The sequence below is a fragment of the Periplaneta americana genome, chromosome 15 (genome assembly GCF_040183065.1).
Source record: "Periplaneta americana isolate PAMFEO1 chromosome 15, P.americana_PAMFEO1_priV1, whole genome shotgun sequence".
NCBI lineage: Eukaryota > Metazoa > Arthropoda > Insecta > Blattodea > Blattidae > Periplaneta > Periplaneta americana.
The window spans coordinates 40631012-40643639 of record NC_091131.1 but is presented as its reverse complement, the minus strand read 5'-3'; the positions used below and the strand labels follow the sequence as shown (position 1 = coordinate 40643639).

The 12628-nt window shown below is 35.8% G+C and overlaps 1 protein-coding gene across 2 annotated transcripts in view; it reads left to right on the top strand.

The window, feature by feature from the left end:
• Positions 1 to 12628, top strand: part of Cap-D2 (CAP-D2 condensin subunit) — an 83638-nt gene that overhangs the window by 40590 nt on the left and 30420 nt on the right. For both annotated transcript variants that reach the window (XM_069846955.1, XM_069846956.1), the window contains exons 14-19: positions 885 to 1017; positions 2884 to 2972; positions 3090 to 3251; positions 5598 to 5718; positions 8058 to 8151; positions 9498 to 9796. In XM_069846955.1, coding sequence (XP_069703056.1) covers positions 885 to 1017; positions 2884 to 2972; positions 3090 to 3251; positions 5598 to 5718; positions 8058 to 8151; positions 9498 to 9796 — 898 coding nt within the window. The remainder of the gene's footprint in view (positions 1 to 884; positions 1018 to 2883; positions 2973 to 3089; positions 3252 to 5597; positions 5719 to 8057; positions 8152 to 9497; positions 9797 to 12628) is intronic.

Here is a 12628-nt window from a genome sequence, read left to right as displayed (position 1 = left end):
TCCATTTCCATAAAAAGTAAGAAAATCTGTTTATATGTCAATATAAACTTTAATTTCTCACCATCAAAATAAACCATGATTTGATCATTGGGTGAAAGGGTTTCAGAGCTACAACAGTTTAAAGTTGCTAATTTTATGAAAATATGATAAATTTAATTATTTTTAATTTAAACACTATGAAGTTCTAATGCCTCAAACTTTGCACAAAGCACTGTATCACAGTTCTCTACGTACAAAAAAAGTTTCATTGTATTTAGAAATAGTAAGGTCAATTTTCGTTATATTTCGGTCGATTTGAGATGGAATAGCTCATACAGTACCTCAATGGCCCTTTATTTTTATGAAGGGTTCGTAGTTTGTCATTTAGTTAAAGGTAGGGAATCTGAAAAAGATGAATAAATTCACAAAAAAGTGGTGTAAAATACTTCATCATAGCAGATCCCTGTACCTTCCACATGCTTTATTAGAGATGTCAGAAGTTGAGTCTTTCCCTGCGATCGCTATAAATTTGATAATATTTTGGTGCATTTACTGCGTATCGTATGGTATTGATTATTATGGATGGAGTGTGGAATGCCGACAGTTAATTAAGCCAGTGGTATGGATGGGCCTTTTATGTAACCTCCACATTTCGACATGGGCAAGAAATGGCAGACACATTTCTTCAGGAATCTTCAACTTGCTGTAAATCTACAACATGTGCCTCCCAGCTTTACTGTTCTCTTGGGGACAACTATGCTAAGGATTTTATTGCCCTTTGCAGTATTTCACCTTGTGAACCTCGGACCTAAGAGTTAAAAGCATAGTGGATAGATTCTAGACCACCTGTGTTGATTATTACGTGTCATAACGAACATAATATTTTATTTTATTCTATTTCTCAGAGCTCATGCTGTGCAAGTAGTAAAAAATTTGAGCAGTTTACTGAAAATCGTGAATATGGATCAGCATGCTGCTTTAGAAGAATTGGTAACTAGTTGGGTTGCAAATGGATCCATAGACAAAGCTTGTATACAGGTAAGAATTATTATTTCTATATAAAAAAAATCATGTTAAAATTATATTGAGTGATGTGTTGTTCATTTTGCACCACCCAAAGGCACGTGTAGATTAAGGAATTCTGTAGACGTGAACAACTTTTTGCCTTAGATATATCTATATATATAATTTGAACTGGTAACGGAAATTAAGGGAAAATGACTGAACGGATTTTAATAAATGACCCCTCATTTTGAAGCTTGGAACCCAGAGTTTTTCAGAAAAATAGTAATTTTTAGTGAAATGTCAATTTTCCTACATCATTTTCCTATTTTCCAAAATCCATCTGTCGTCAGTTTCGAGAAATAGGTAATGGCCCTTTCAGAATAAAACAAAACAAAAAACACAAACACACTACAATAAACAATATCACACGAAGGCTATGACCTGCAGGATTGCTAACATATTTAGATTTCAGATGGCTGACATATTGCCAATATGTCGAGTTTAATTTGTGTAACTTTTTCTGAACGTTTCTGTAATATTGGTTATTAAAAACTTCAAGACGTAAAAAGAAGATTCTCTGGTGTGTAATTTTCTGAGTACAGCTGTCTTGTGTATTGGATATTAAAAACTACAAAACTTAAGAATGTTTGATGACATTATTACCATTAAAAATGAAATATGATTATAGTGAATGCCATGATGTATTTGTCGCCAATTATACAGATTAATGCTTTATTGATGATATGAAAGCAAAACCTTTTGGGGTTATATAAGTAGGCGTAGAGAATATCTGAAGTTAGATCTTCATTTCTATAATATTTACTGAGTGACGGCTATATAGTAGTCTATACAATACTTGCGTAACATAACAATATTGTTATTTAAGTGAAATATTTTTATAGTTATTAGTCAAGTGGTATGCGTCTTTCCCATATATTTAATGGCGGTATGTTATAGATATTTAAAGCTGAAAGTTAGAATGTATAAAACAGTTATGCTACCGGTTGTTCTTTATGGTTGTGAAACTTGGATTTTCACTTTGAGAGAGGAAGAGAGATTAAGGGTGTTCGAAAATAAGATGCTTAGGAAAATATTTGGGGCTAAGAGGGATGAAGTCATAGGAGAATGGAGAAAGTTACACAACGCAGAACTACACACATTGTATTCTTCACCTAACATAATTAGGAACATTAAATCCAGACATTTGAGATGGCAGCGCATGTAGCACGTATGGGTTAATCTATAAATGGTATAGAGTGTTAATTGGAAGAGCGGAAGGGAAAAGACCTTGAGAGAGGCAGACGTAGATGTGAGGATAATATTAAAATCGATTTGAGAAAGGTGGGATATGATGATAGAGACTGTATTAATCTTGCTTAGGATAGGGACTTCCAAATGTATGGTATTCTTCATTGGAAATAAATTTGAAAAATTTTAATTTGAATTGTAATGAACTTAGTTTGTAGCATTTGCTGCACAAGCCAGTAGTTAAAGTAGAAACAGGAAAGGCAATGAAAAGATCCCCAAGGCCTTTAAGAAAAGGTCAGAAGAAAACAAGAGTTTAGCCAAGAGAGGCTAGATAGGAAAGTTGAAAGAGGGAACTGATACAGAAAGAAGAAGAAGAAATACCAGTTTGGTCAAATACTTCACCATGCTGACCAATGCATTTAGTGAAGGGCCCTTCCCTATTTGTTCATCATGTCTATACATGATTACTAACAGTTGCACCTCGTGAAGGAGAGGGATAGTAGTCTAGACTTTTGTCCAGGTTGGTTCTCACGGTCTATCGTTTTGATGTTTTTATTATTAATAAAAAATAATCCTTGATGTGTCTCTTCACTGTTAGAGGAATGATAAAGTATGTGGGATAGTTTGTATCAATTTTTCTTTTCTTTGCAGGTGCTGTGGGAGCGGTTTTCAATGAATATACCTGACACATCAGAAGATGATAGTTTGGCAGCACTTATACTATTAGGAATAGCCGCTAAGTAAGTTATTTGTACTTGACTTTTACCTTATTTTCTATATCACACTGTTGTGTACAAATAATTTTGTTCATGGCAGTTACTGTGCAAGGGTCATTCCTGTTTCAAACTATTTTGCAGAGCTGAAGTGCAGACTGTATCGAGTAATATCAGTGTCCTGGTAAGCATCGGACTTGGAGAAAGGGGAAGGGCGAATTATAGACTGGTAAAAGAAACTTGCCAAGTTCTACTGAGGCTTGCAGTACGGAAACCATCAACGAATTCAAAAGAACCAGCTCTCAGGTGAGTAGAGATTTTTTTTATATATTATTTTAATGTACCAAAGTACATATGATATTTCCATGCAGATATTCTGCGTCATCATACGATGAAAGAGTAATAGAACGGAGAAAAATTCTCTTCGGCGCCGGGATTTGAACCCGGGTTTTCAGCTCTACATGCTGATGCTTTATCCACTAAGCCACACCGGATACCCACCCCGGCGTCGGACAGAATCGTCTCAGATTAAGTTCCAAATTCTTGGGTTCCCTCTCGTGGCTGCCCTCTGCACTACGTCATAGATGTCTATGAACGTAGGACTGTACTTCGGTACATTAAAAAAATATATATGATATGCGTAAATCACTTCATGATTAAGACGGCGCTTATTCCGTCGGATCCCGGCCAACTAGTCACTCATAACGAGTGCACCTCAGCACATGTGTGGACTTCAGTCCTACATTAATAGACATCTATGACGTAGTGCAGAGGGCGGCCACTAGAGGGAACCCAAGAGTTGGAGCTTAATTTGAGATGATTCTGTCCGACGCCGGGGTGGTATCCGGTGTGGCTTAGTGGATAAAGCATCAGCACATAGAGCTGAAACCTGGGTTCAAATCCCGGCGCCGGAGAGAATTTTTCTCCGTTCCATTACTCTTTCATCGTATGATGACGCAGAATATCTGCATGAAAATATCATATGTACTTCGGTACATTAAAATAATATATATGATATGAGTAAATCACTTCGTGATTTAAGACGGCGCTTATTCCGTCGGATCCCGGCCAACTAGTCACTCATAACGAGTGCACCTCAGCACATGTGTGGACTTCAGTCCTACGTTCATAGACATCTATGACGTAGTGCAGAGGGCGGCCACTAGAGGGAACCCAAGAGTTGGAGCTTAATCTGAGATGATTCTGTCCGACGCCGGGGTGGTATCAGTGTGGCTTAGTGGATAAAGCATCAGCACGTAGAGCTGAAAACCCGGGTTCAAATCCCGGCGCCGGAGAGAATTTTTCTCCGTTCCATTACTCTTTCATCGTATGATGACGCAGAATATCTGCATGGAAATGTCATATGTACTTCGGTACATTAAAATAATATATATGATATGCGTAAATCGCTTCGTGATTTAAGACAGCGCTTATTCCGTCGGATCCTGGCCAACTAGTCACTCATTACGAGTGCACCTCAGCACATATGTGGACTTCAGTCCTACGTTCATAGACATCTATGACGTAGTGCAGAGGACGGCTACTAGAGGGAACCCAAGAGTTGGAGCTTAATCTGAGACGATTCTGTCCGACGCCGGGGTGGTATCCGGTGTGGCTTAGTGGATAAAGCATCAGCACGTAGAGCTGAAAACCCGGGTTCAAATCCCGGCGCCGGAGAGAATTTTTCTCCGTTCCATTACTCTTTCATCGTATCAGAGATTTTTTTATTTGTACCACAGAATCAGCATTAAAATAGTATATAGCATATTTTCATAACTTATTTGCTGACAACTTTTTTTCCAAATTTTAACTAAAAATTACGTTATTCTTATGAACTTATCACAATAATAATTGTTACAAATTGTATTTTGATTTTTTACAGTTCAATGTACATTCTTAAAGAGTTTACAATAGTGGCATGATACAATTATTGTGGTAAGTGCGTCAGAATAATGTAATTTTGTAGTTCAAAATCGGGGGGGGGGGGAAATGAATGAATGAATCTGTACGAAGCAACTATGGAATTCACAACAAATTTTTAGCTTCAGAATACTAGTCAGATGGCATATTTTAATAATATTGTGTAAATTATTTCAATAGATAAGTAAGTTACATTGTGTAATTATTTCTTCATTTATGTTTCTGTTGTATTTGTGTTGATGTGTACAGTAGTGGCAAAAAAGACCGGACCGACCCTTGTAGCTGATTTCAGAGCCTTGTTCACTCCAGAGCATGATAGACTGGTAACTAAGACTTTCGTGGTTCGAATCCTGCCTGGGAAGGAAACTTTTTTTTTTTTTTTATTCCTTATTCAAATTTATTCCCAGTACTTTTTCGATTGCTGGTAAAATTCATGTTCTGGGAATAATAAGTTAATTAAGTAGTAAAATATTGCTGCAATCGAAAAGTATTGGAAATAAATTTGAATAAGGAACAAAAAAAAGTTTCCTTCCCAGGCAGGATTCGAACCACGAAAGTCTTAGTTACCAGTCTATCATGCTCTGGAGTGAACAAGGCTCTGAAATCAGCTACAAGGGTTGGTCCGGTTTTTTTTTGCCACTACTGTACATCCATAATGTATATGGATGAGTACGAAAAACAAACAAGAATTGAACGTCATTGAAAGAGTTCTTCTGTTTTGGATATTTTTAGGTTTCCGAGAGACCACGAAATCTTCACCAATATCACTGACATTTTGAAATCTGGCCTCTGGAATATGAATGATGATAATTATATTTGCATGTCTGCTGAAGCTATAGATGTTATTTATCAGGTATGTTAAACTCAGTCATTTTTGTAGGTAAGAAAATAAGTAACAAACTAAATAGTTTTTAGTGACAAAAAATTACATGTTTAAGGAGCCAGTAATAGGGATATCTTATGCGAAGTTTTACCGTTAGATGGCAGGAGCGTTCCATGCGGCACAGAGCTATATTATGTCATATGCTACAGTTCTTAACGTTCTCCCGCTTGTTGGTTTTCTGTGTGTGTCAAAATATATTTGTAATTATTTTGTATAACCTAGTATAATTTAATATAATTCACTATTTTCTTACGTCATAATCTAATTTAATTTACAATAAATAATAGCGTAAACTTGTATAATACTGAGCCATTCCCCTTAAGAGATGGATGGGGAAATCTGCAGTATGCAGAATATAGGTACAAGTAAATTGAATGTACATGAACCTAAACGAGAACTTTGAGAACGAGGTGCATGAATAAAAAAATGAAGGATCTTTGTAGAAGGTGAATATTGCCTCTTTAACCATAAGTATTGTAAGTAGGTACTGTACGCGATAAACAGGATATGCAGCCACGAATGTCTTTTTTTTTTTTTTTTTGGGAAGGGACTATGGAACTTGAATTCCTTGTACTTTTTTCTGTAATTGCAGAAAGAACAAATGCAATTTTTAATAGGATGATATAATATGAACGTAGTAGTATCACGATTATTCATGCGTTTTGTAGGTTAAGAACATGCAATTTTGAATACTAAGATTGATGATTTTGAAAATTTGAACTTAAAACATGGTTTCAATAAGTTACTTAGACTATATTATTTATAGGCGTATATATTTGTTTTCACTATGAATCGTCCTAGATAATAAACATCTCAGTTAATCGAGAGTTTACTGTAGCCAAGTATCGTTCCATTGTAAAATGCAGTCGTAAACTTCAGGAACTCCTACAAGCACTGCATACAATCTAAGCTAACATAGCTTGCTGTCGAGATTGCTTATGTTTTTATTACAATTTTTTCTTTGTCCTCTTCCAAAATGAAACTGTAGCCAGCAATTTCTTATTTGAAATAGTTCTTTTTGTTTAATAGGCGCAATTGAATTAGTTATATTTTTGAAGGTTGAAAGCATATATTCAGAATCTTTCAGGACCTGATTGAAGGCAAAAAGCTTTCCCTGGTTTTTACATATAGGAACTCAACAAAAATTTGGCATTTTGAGTTGTTTGTAAGAGTATTTAATACACTACGTAAATCCTCAATGTTTATATATTGGAAAACAAATGCATACACAAAGCGCATCCCTCAAAGTACACGCGTGCTGTTGGTGCTAGTTCAGGATATCCCTATAGAAGAAGACTTCAGAAATTACTGACTAGATCAGGCAAAACTACATGTAATAGAAAAAGGGCTCTGTCACTTTGGAAAAAGACTTAGAATAATGTAGATTTCAGGTATAGTTTATTTGGTCATTTTACACTTTACAACTCGCAGCATGATTGTAGTATAGCATAGTTTCAACATACAGTCCCAAGCAGTGCCTCAATGATCAGATCTTCAGCTTGTCATGAATATGGTCTATGTTCGAGTCCCAGTCACATGAAAAAAGTATAGTGACACTTGCTGTGGACAAGGTCGCAGTTGGGTTTTTTCCTCATGGTTCTCCCATTTTCCTATGTTAAACATCATCATCATTTTGTCCGATCTCCATTCTTGAAAACTTTCTCACTGTTTCAACCTGGACAACAAATTAAATTAAAATAATACATTGCTTTATTGCATATAACAACTATTTTATTGATATAAACTATTTTTAACAATCCTATTTTAAACTCTTAAGTTTATGTTTGCCAAAATCCTTCTTATGTTCAAGATCGAAATGCCGTCTGATGTTATAATGTTTTATATAAATCTCAACTGAACAGTTGAGGCATTGAGCTTTACTTTTATTCATAAAAACAAAGTAGTCTTCTTCCCATTTTTCTCGGAAATTAAAACGAAACTTACAATTCATTCGCCATATTTCACCACTTCATACACCTCTGATTAGAACACTGTTCTCGATTAACCTCGATTACTGTATGTACATGCAGATAAGTAGAATATTTGTGGAAGGAGAAGTGAAGGGTTGGTGTATATGGTGCCCACATGGGAACATAGTGCCCATGCCTGGGCTATATTATCAGACAATACCCATACCATATCTGCTGGTAATTGAGAAGTACATGTCACACCCTTTCAGACATAATATAAGCAAATATTAGATTTCCAATGTTGATGAATTTTCGAGAGAATGAAATGGAATTACCTGTGTATAATGATGTATTATTGGAAGTCAAGTATTTCTGTGTTGACAGTTGATTTGTTTTCAGCTTGCTGAGCAACCTGATATTATATGTGGGACACTTCTACAAGAATTAATAGCTCAAGTTAAACTTGGAAAGGCTCCTGAAAATGAATTTGATGGTACGTATATGGAGAGAGAAATGAAAGCTGAGTGAATTTAACACCACTTTTATTCAAAGGCTATTGAGTGACAAGGAGAATATCTAAGAAAATAGAAATACTCCGGCCTCTGTTTCATCTGATAATCTTTGGGTTTTGAGTTGGGCTTAGGTGATGTTTATAAGCTAATCCCGAGCTTCGGGTCGGGTTCGGATCTGGTTCAGATCGGACCCGGCTGGGCCTAAGAATTTTGGCCCGTGCAGACCTCTACGAAAGTTTTGAATTATAAGTCTGCAATTTTCTTTTTGAATGAGAGTCACAGTTGTGTAAACAATGTTAATATAAAATTACAAATCTGCTTCACAATTTCTGTAGGACTCCAAATACAAGTCATTTAGGCCCAATTGTATAAAACTCCCTGACTAAAGATCAACTTTCTATTGTATAAAACTTTTCTGCAATCAAATTACCTTGGTTCAAATGCAATCTAAGTTCACGTGAAAAGGATTTGGCAACATCGCATAAACAGGTGAAGTATGTGATGCGCGGGCCATGTTGTACAGGTTTGTTCAGTGTTGCCAATTTAGCGACTTTAACTCTTTTTCAACGACAATTTCTTTTAACTTTTATATGGCTTAAATAGGGATTCAGCAATCTTTTTAGTACTCCATAGTGACAAAATTTAATCTTTCTTTGTTGATAATGAGAAATCTAGCAACTTCCCAATAACTTTTTGGCAACTTTCCGTACACTCTGTTGGAGACACTGGTTTGTTTTGTGTATTGTAAATAATGGCGGACAATAAGAAGGTTGACCGTTCTCCAAATTGTTATCATGTTATGGTATTTGGTACTGCTAAACATAGTAAAGCCTTATAAAACTACAATTTTCGTTTAGTAATACAGTTAATTGAAAATTAATGTACCTATCATATCCATTAATATTTAATGGTTGTTATAAACATAATATAATTATAGGTTATGTTATTTGATACTGCTGAATACGATAAAGCCTTATAAAATATAAGAATGTTTGTGTATTAAGGCAAAAAATTGAAGAAAAGACATATAAATATACCTACCATATCTATTAATATTAATAATAATGATTATTCTTTTTGCACAATCTGCGAGTCGTATATTTCAAACAGAAAAGAAATAACTGAATTTGGATCATCTAACTTAATCGGAGAAATTTCTTCAGTTAAAGTTGACTTTAGTTTAAGACAAATTAATCTCAGATTAGACTTTATACAACACAAAATTCCAAGTTCAGCTAGAACGAGGATTAATTTAACCTCTGATCTAAGATTAAATGGTTTATACAATCGGCCCTTAGTTAATTCAGACTATCTGTTAATTTTACAGCTTTGCTGGAAGAGCCTTCGCAGAAGCCGTCTGAACCAAGCAGTGAAGTCCCAACTTCTTGCCCTGTGGAAGTTATGTCACGTTTAGTATTCATGATTGGTCATGTATCTCTAAGGCACATGTTATATCTGGATATTGCTGTCTTCTGTGAACTTAAAAGACGAAATTTTCTACGGGAGGAAAGAGACGAAGCTGCTAATATTAAAAATAAAAAGAAGAAAAGACAATCAAGGGGTGATAAGTCCGCATTAGTAAATGCTTCTTACGTAAGCGCATCTGAAACTCCCAGGAATAGACAGGTATTTGAAAGCAATTATTCTTGTGATTTAATTAAAGTACAGTACTTCAGTGGTTGCATTAAAGCTGTTTAATGAGTGATGTTTCTACAGGGAAGAGTATGGTGTTTATTAGTGTTAATTGTTGTGGTAGCTGATAGTCTCAAAATGTGGAGAGTAGAACAACACACATCATACGCACTTGGTCAGACATATTTATTGGAGAAGTGTTCATGATTTCAAGATTTAAATTTCTTTACGAATTATCTTGTTTACATACAAACACTTGTGCATACACAGTTGTGCATTTGTAATTAGTACAAGGGATTACCAAAACTTATTATCCTAGTCCAAAACTAAGCAGAAAATACTCTTGTCAACATTGTATCTGCGGCTTTTCCAAAAAAAAATTAACGTTGTTTCGAAACTGTAGCTAACAATCTTTGACAAATACGACATATTAAAGCATTTGATAAGGGTTTTTCATTGAAGACAGCTGACGATATTTGAAGAAAGAACAATTTTTGACTTAAAATACTGTATGTTCTTTAGCTTTATGATACAAAATATGTAATTTCATCTCAGGTGGTAAGGTGGACACTATCTACACTATTTTCCCTGACTCTATGCCAATGACTGTTACTATTTCCATCATCATCGATTTAATGCGGAAAAGGAAACACACATTCAATTATTGATATGTACTGTATTGAGATTAACAGGAGAATGGTGCTGTAGTCTTGCGAGCAAGCATCAGCTGTTGATGTGCCCTTGGAACTTTAAACTCTCTACTTTCAAAATTAATATGATTATATTGACTATTACACTCTTACTACGTCATACTACTTTTGACCAATAAAACGGTACGAAAGGACGTATTTCAACCAATCATGGCTGCTTATCGCACAATTTTATCGCGTCCCTAGCATTTGTTTCTTTGTTTGCCAACATTTGAAACTGCGCTGGTCTGGACGTCAAAAAAATATATATAGGCCTATATATATAATTACAAACCTCTCCAGTCGATGCAGAGCAGTTTCAAATATGACTCGCATTGGCATTCAAGAACAAGAATTAATAAAAATCACTGATCATACCTATGCATCTTCTGAAATCCGATTTACAAATAAATGAAGAGCACCATTCGGAAATCCTGAATAAGTTGAATACACCATGTAGGCCTAAATCAACGAGTTCCACTTCTATTATGCACACGTCCAATATAACATCAATTGAACCACCAACCACATTCAAATTTGAAAATTGTACATTCAATAATTATTCCTTTTAAAATTATTCATGTTTATTTTTTATGTCATCGTCGTTAAATAAAACTTTTCTAACACTTGTGTATATTAGTTAGGTTATGTTATAGCTTCTGCTATATGATATTATGGATAGTCACGTATCAGAGATTTATTGAAAATCATCTATCAAGTGACGTTGATTACTGGGATTCGGATAATTGAAGTGGAATGCAACTGTCTTAATAAAAATGAAACTGAATCAACAAAGCCTTCTTGACTAGTAACAGGCCACAGAGTTCAATGATGATTCCATAGTTGGCACAATTGATACCGGTAACAAGAAAACATCATCATAAAACACTGCTGCATCTAGCGTAATGCTGAGATGGTACAATAATACATTTGAAGACAGTTGTATTTTCGTAAGCCAATTAATATTTTATTGTACACTTTGTTACTTCTAGTTCTAATCTTTATATAGCCTACTTTCTTCTAATCGTGTAATAGTCAATTAAATCCCACTCGAGTTTTGATTTTCTCTAGATAAATCAAAACCTCTAGTGAGATTACTGTTGAAAATGCCTTTCTTCTTCTTCTCCTTCTCCTCCTCCTCCTCCTTCTCCTTCTCCTTCTCCTCCTCCTCCTCCTTCTCCTTCTCCTCCTTCTCCTCCTCCTTCTCCTCCTCCTCTTCCTTCTCCTTCTCCTCCTCCTCCTCCTTCTCCTCCTCCTCTTCCTTCTCCTCCTCCTCTTCCTTCTCCTCCTCCTCCTCCTCCTTCTCCTCCTCCTCCGCCTCCTCCTCCTTCTTTTCCTCCTCCTCCTCCTTCTTCTCCTCCTCCTTCTTCTCCTTCTCCTCCTCTTCCTTCTCCTTCTCCTCCTCCTCCTTCTCCTCCTTCTCCTTCTCCTCCTTCTCCTCCTCCTCCTCCTCCTCCTCCTCCTTCTCCTCCTTCTCCTTCTCCTCTTCCTTCTCCTCCTCCTTCTCCTCCTCCTCCTTCTTCTCCTCCTCCTCCTTCTCCTCCTTCTCCTTCTCCTCCTCCTTCTCCTCCTCCTTCTCCTTCTCCTCCTCCTTCTCCTCCTCCTCCTTCTCCTCCTCCTCCTTCTTCTTCTTCTTCTTCTTCTTCTTCTTCTTCTTCTTCTTCAGGGATTAGGCTTGCAGTCTGTTCCGTCTTCACCCCAGCCATCTTTTTCGTGGTCTTCACACTTCTCGTCTTCCGTCTGGATTATATTTTAGTATATGTTTTACTATTCTGTCCTTTTCCATTCTTCCAATATGTTGTATGCATTGTTGTTTGTTTTCTTGTATATGTTCATTAATGGAAAATGTGTTCAATTCTGTTCTTACATCTTCATTTTGTATTTCATCCAGTAATGTAATAATGTGCAACCTTTTACTTTTTTTTTTTTAAATTTCATCTCTGCAATTTGTTTCGGTTCTTTTTGTTTATAGTCCATGATTTGCTTCCGTAGGTTGGAACAGGCGTGGTCATTACTTTATAAAACTTCAGCTTTGTTTCTTATCTTGTTTTATTTTTTAATGTTCTCTGAATTGTACCACACATCATTTGGAATTTATTAAGTTTGTTATCTACATATTTTTCTCGTTCATAACTTA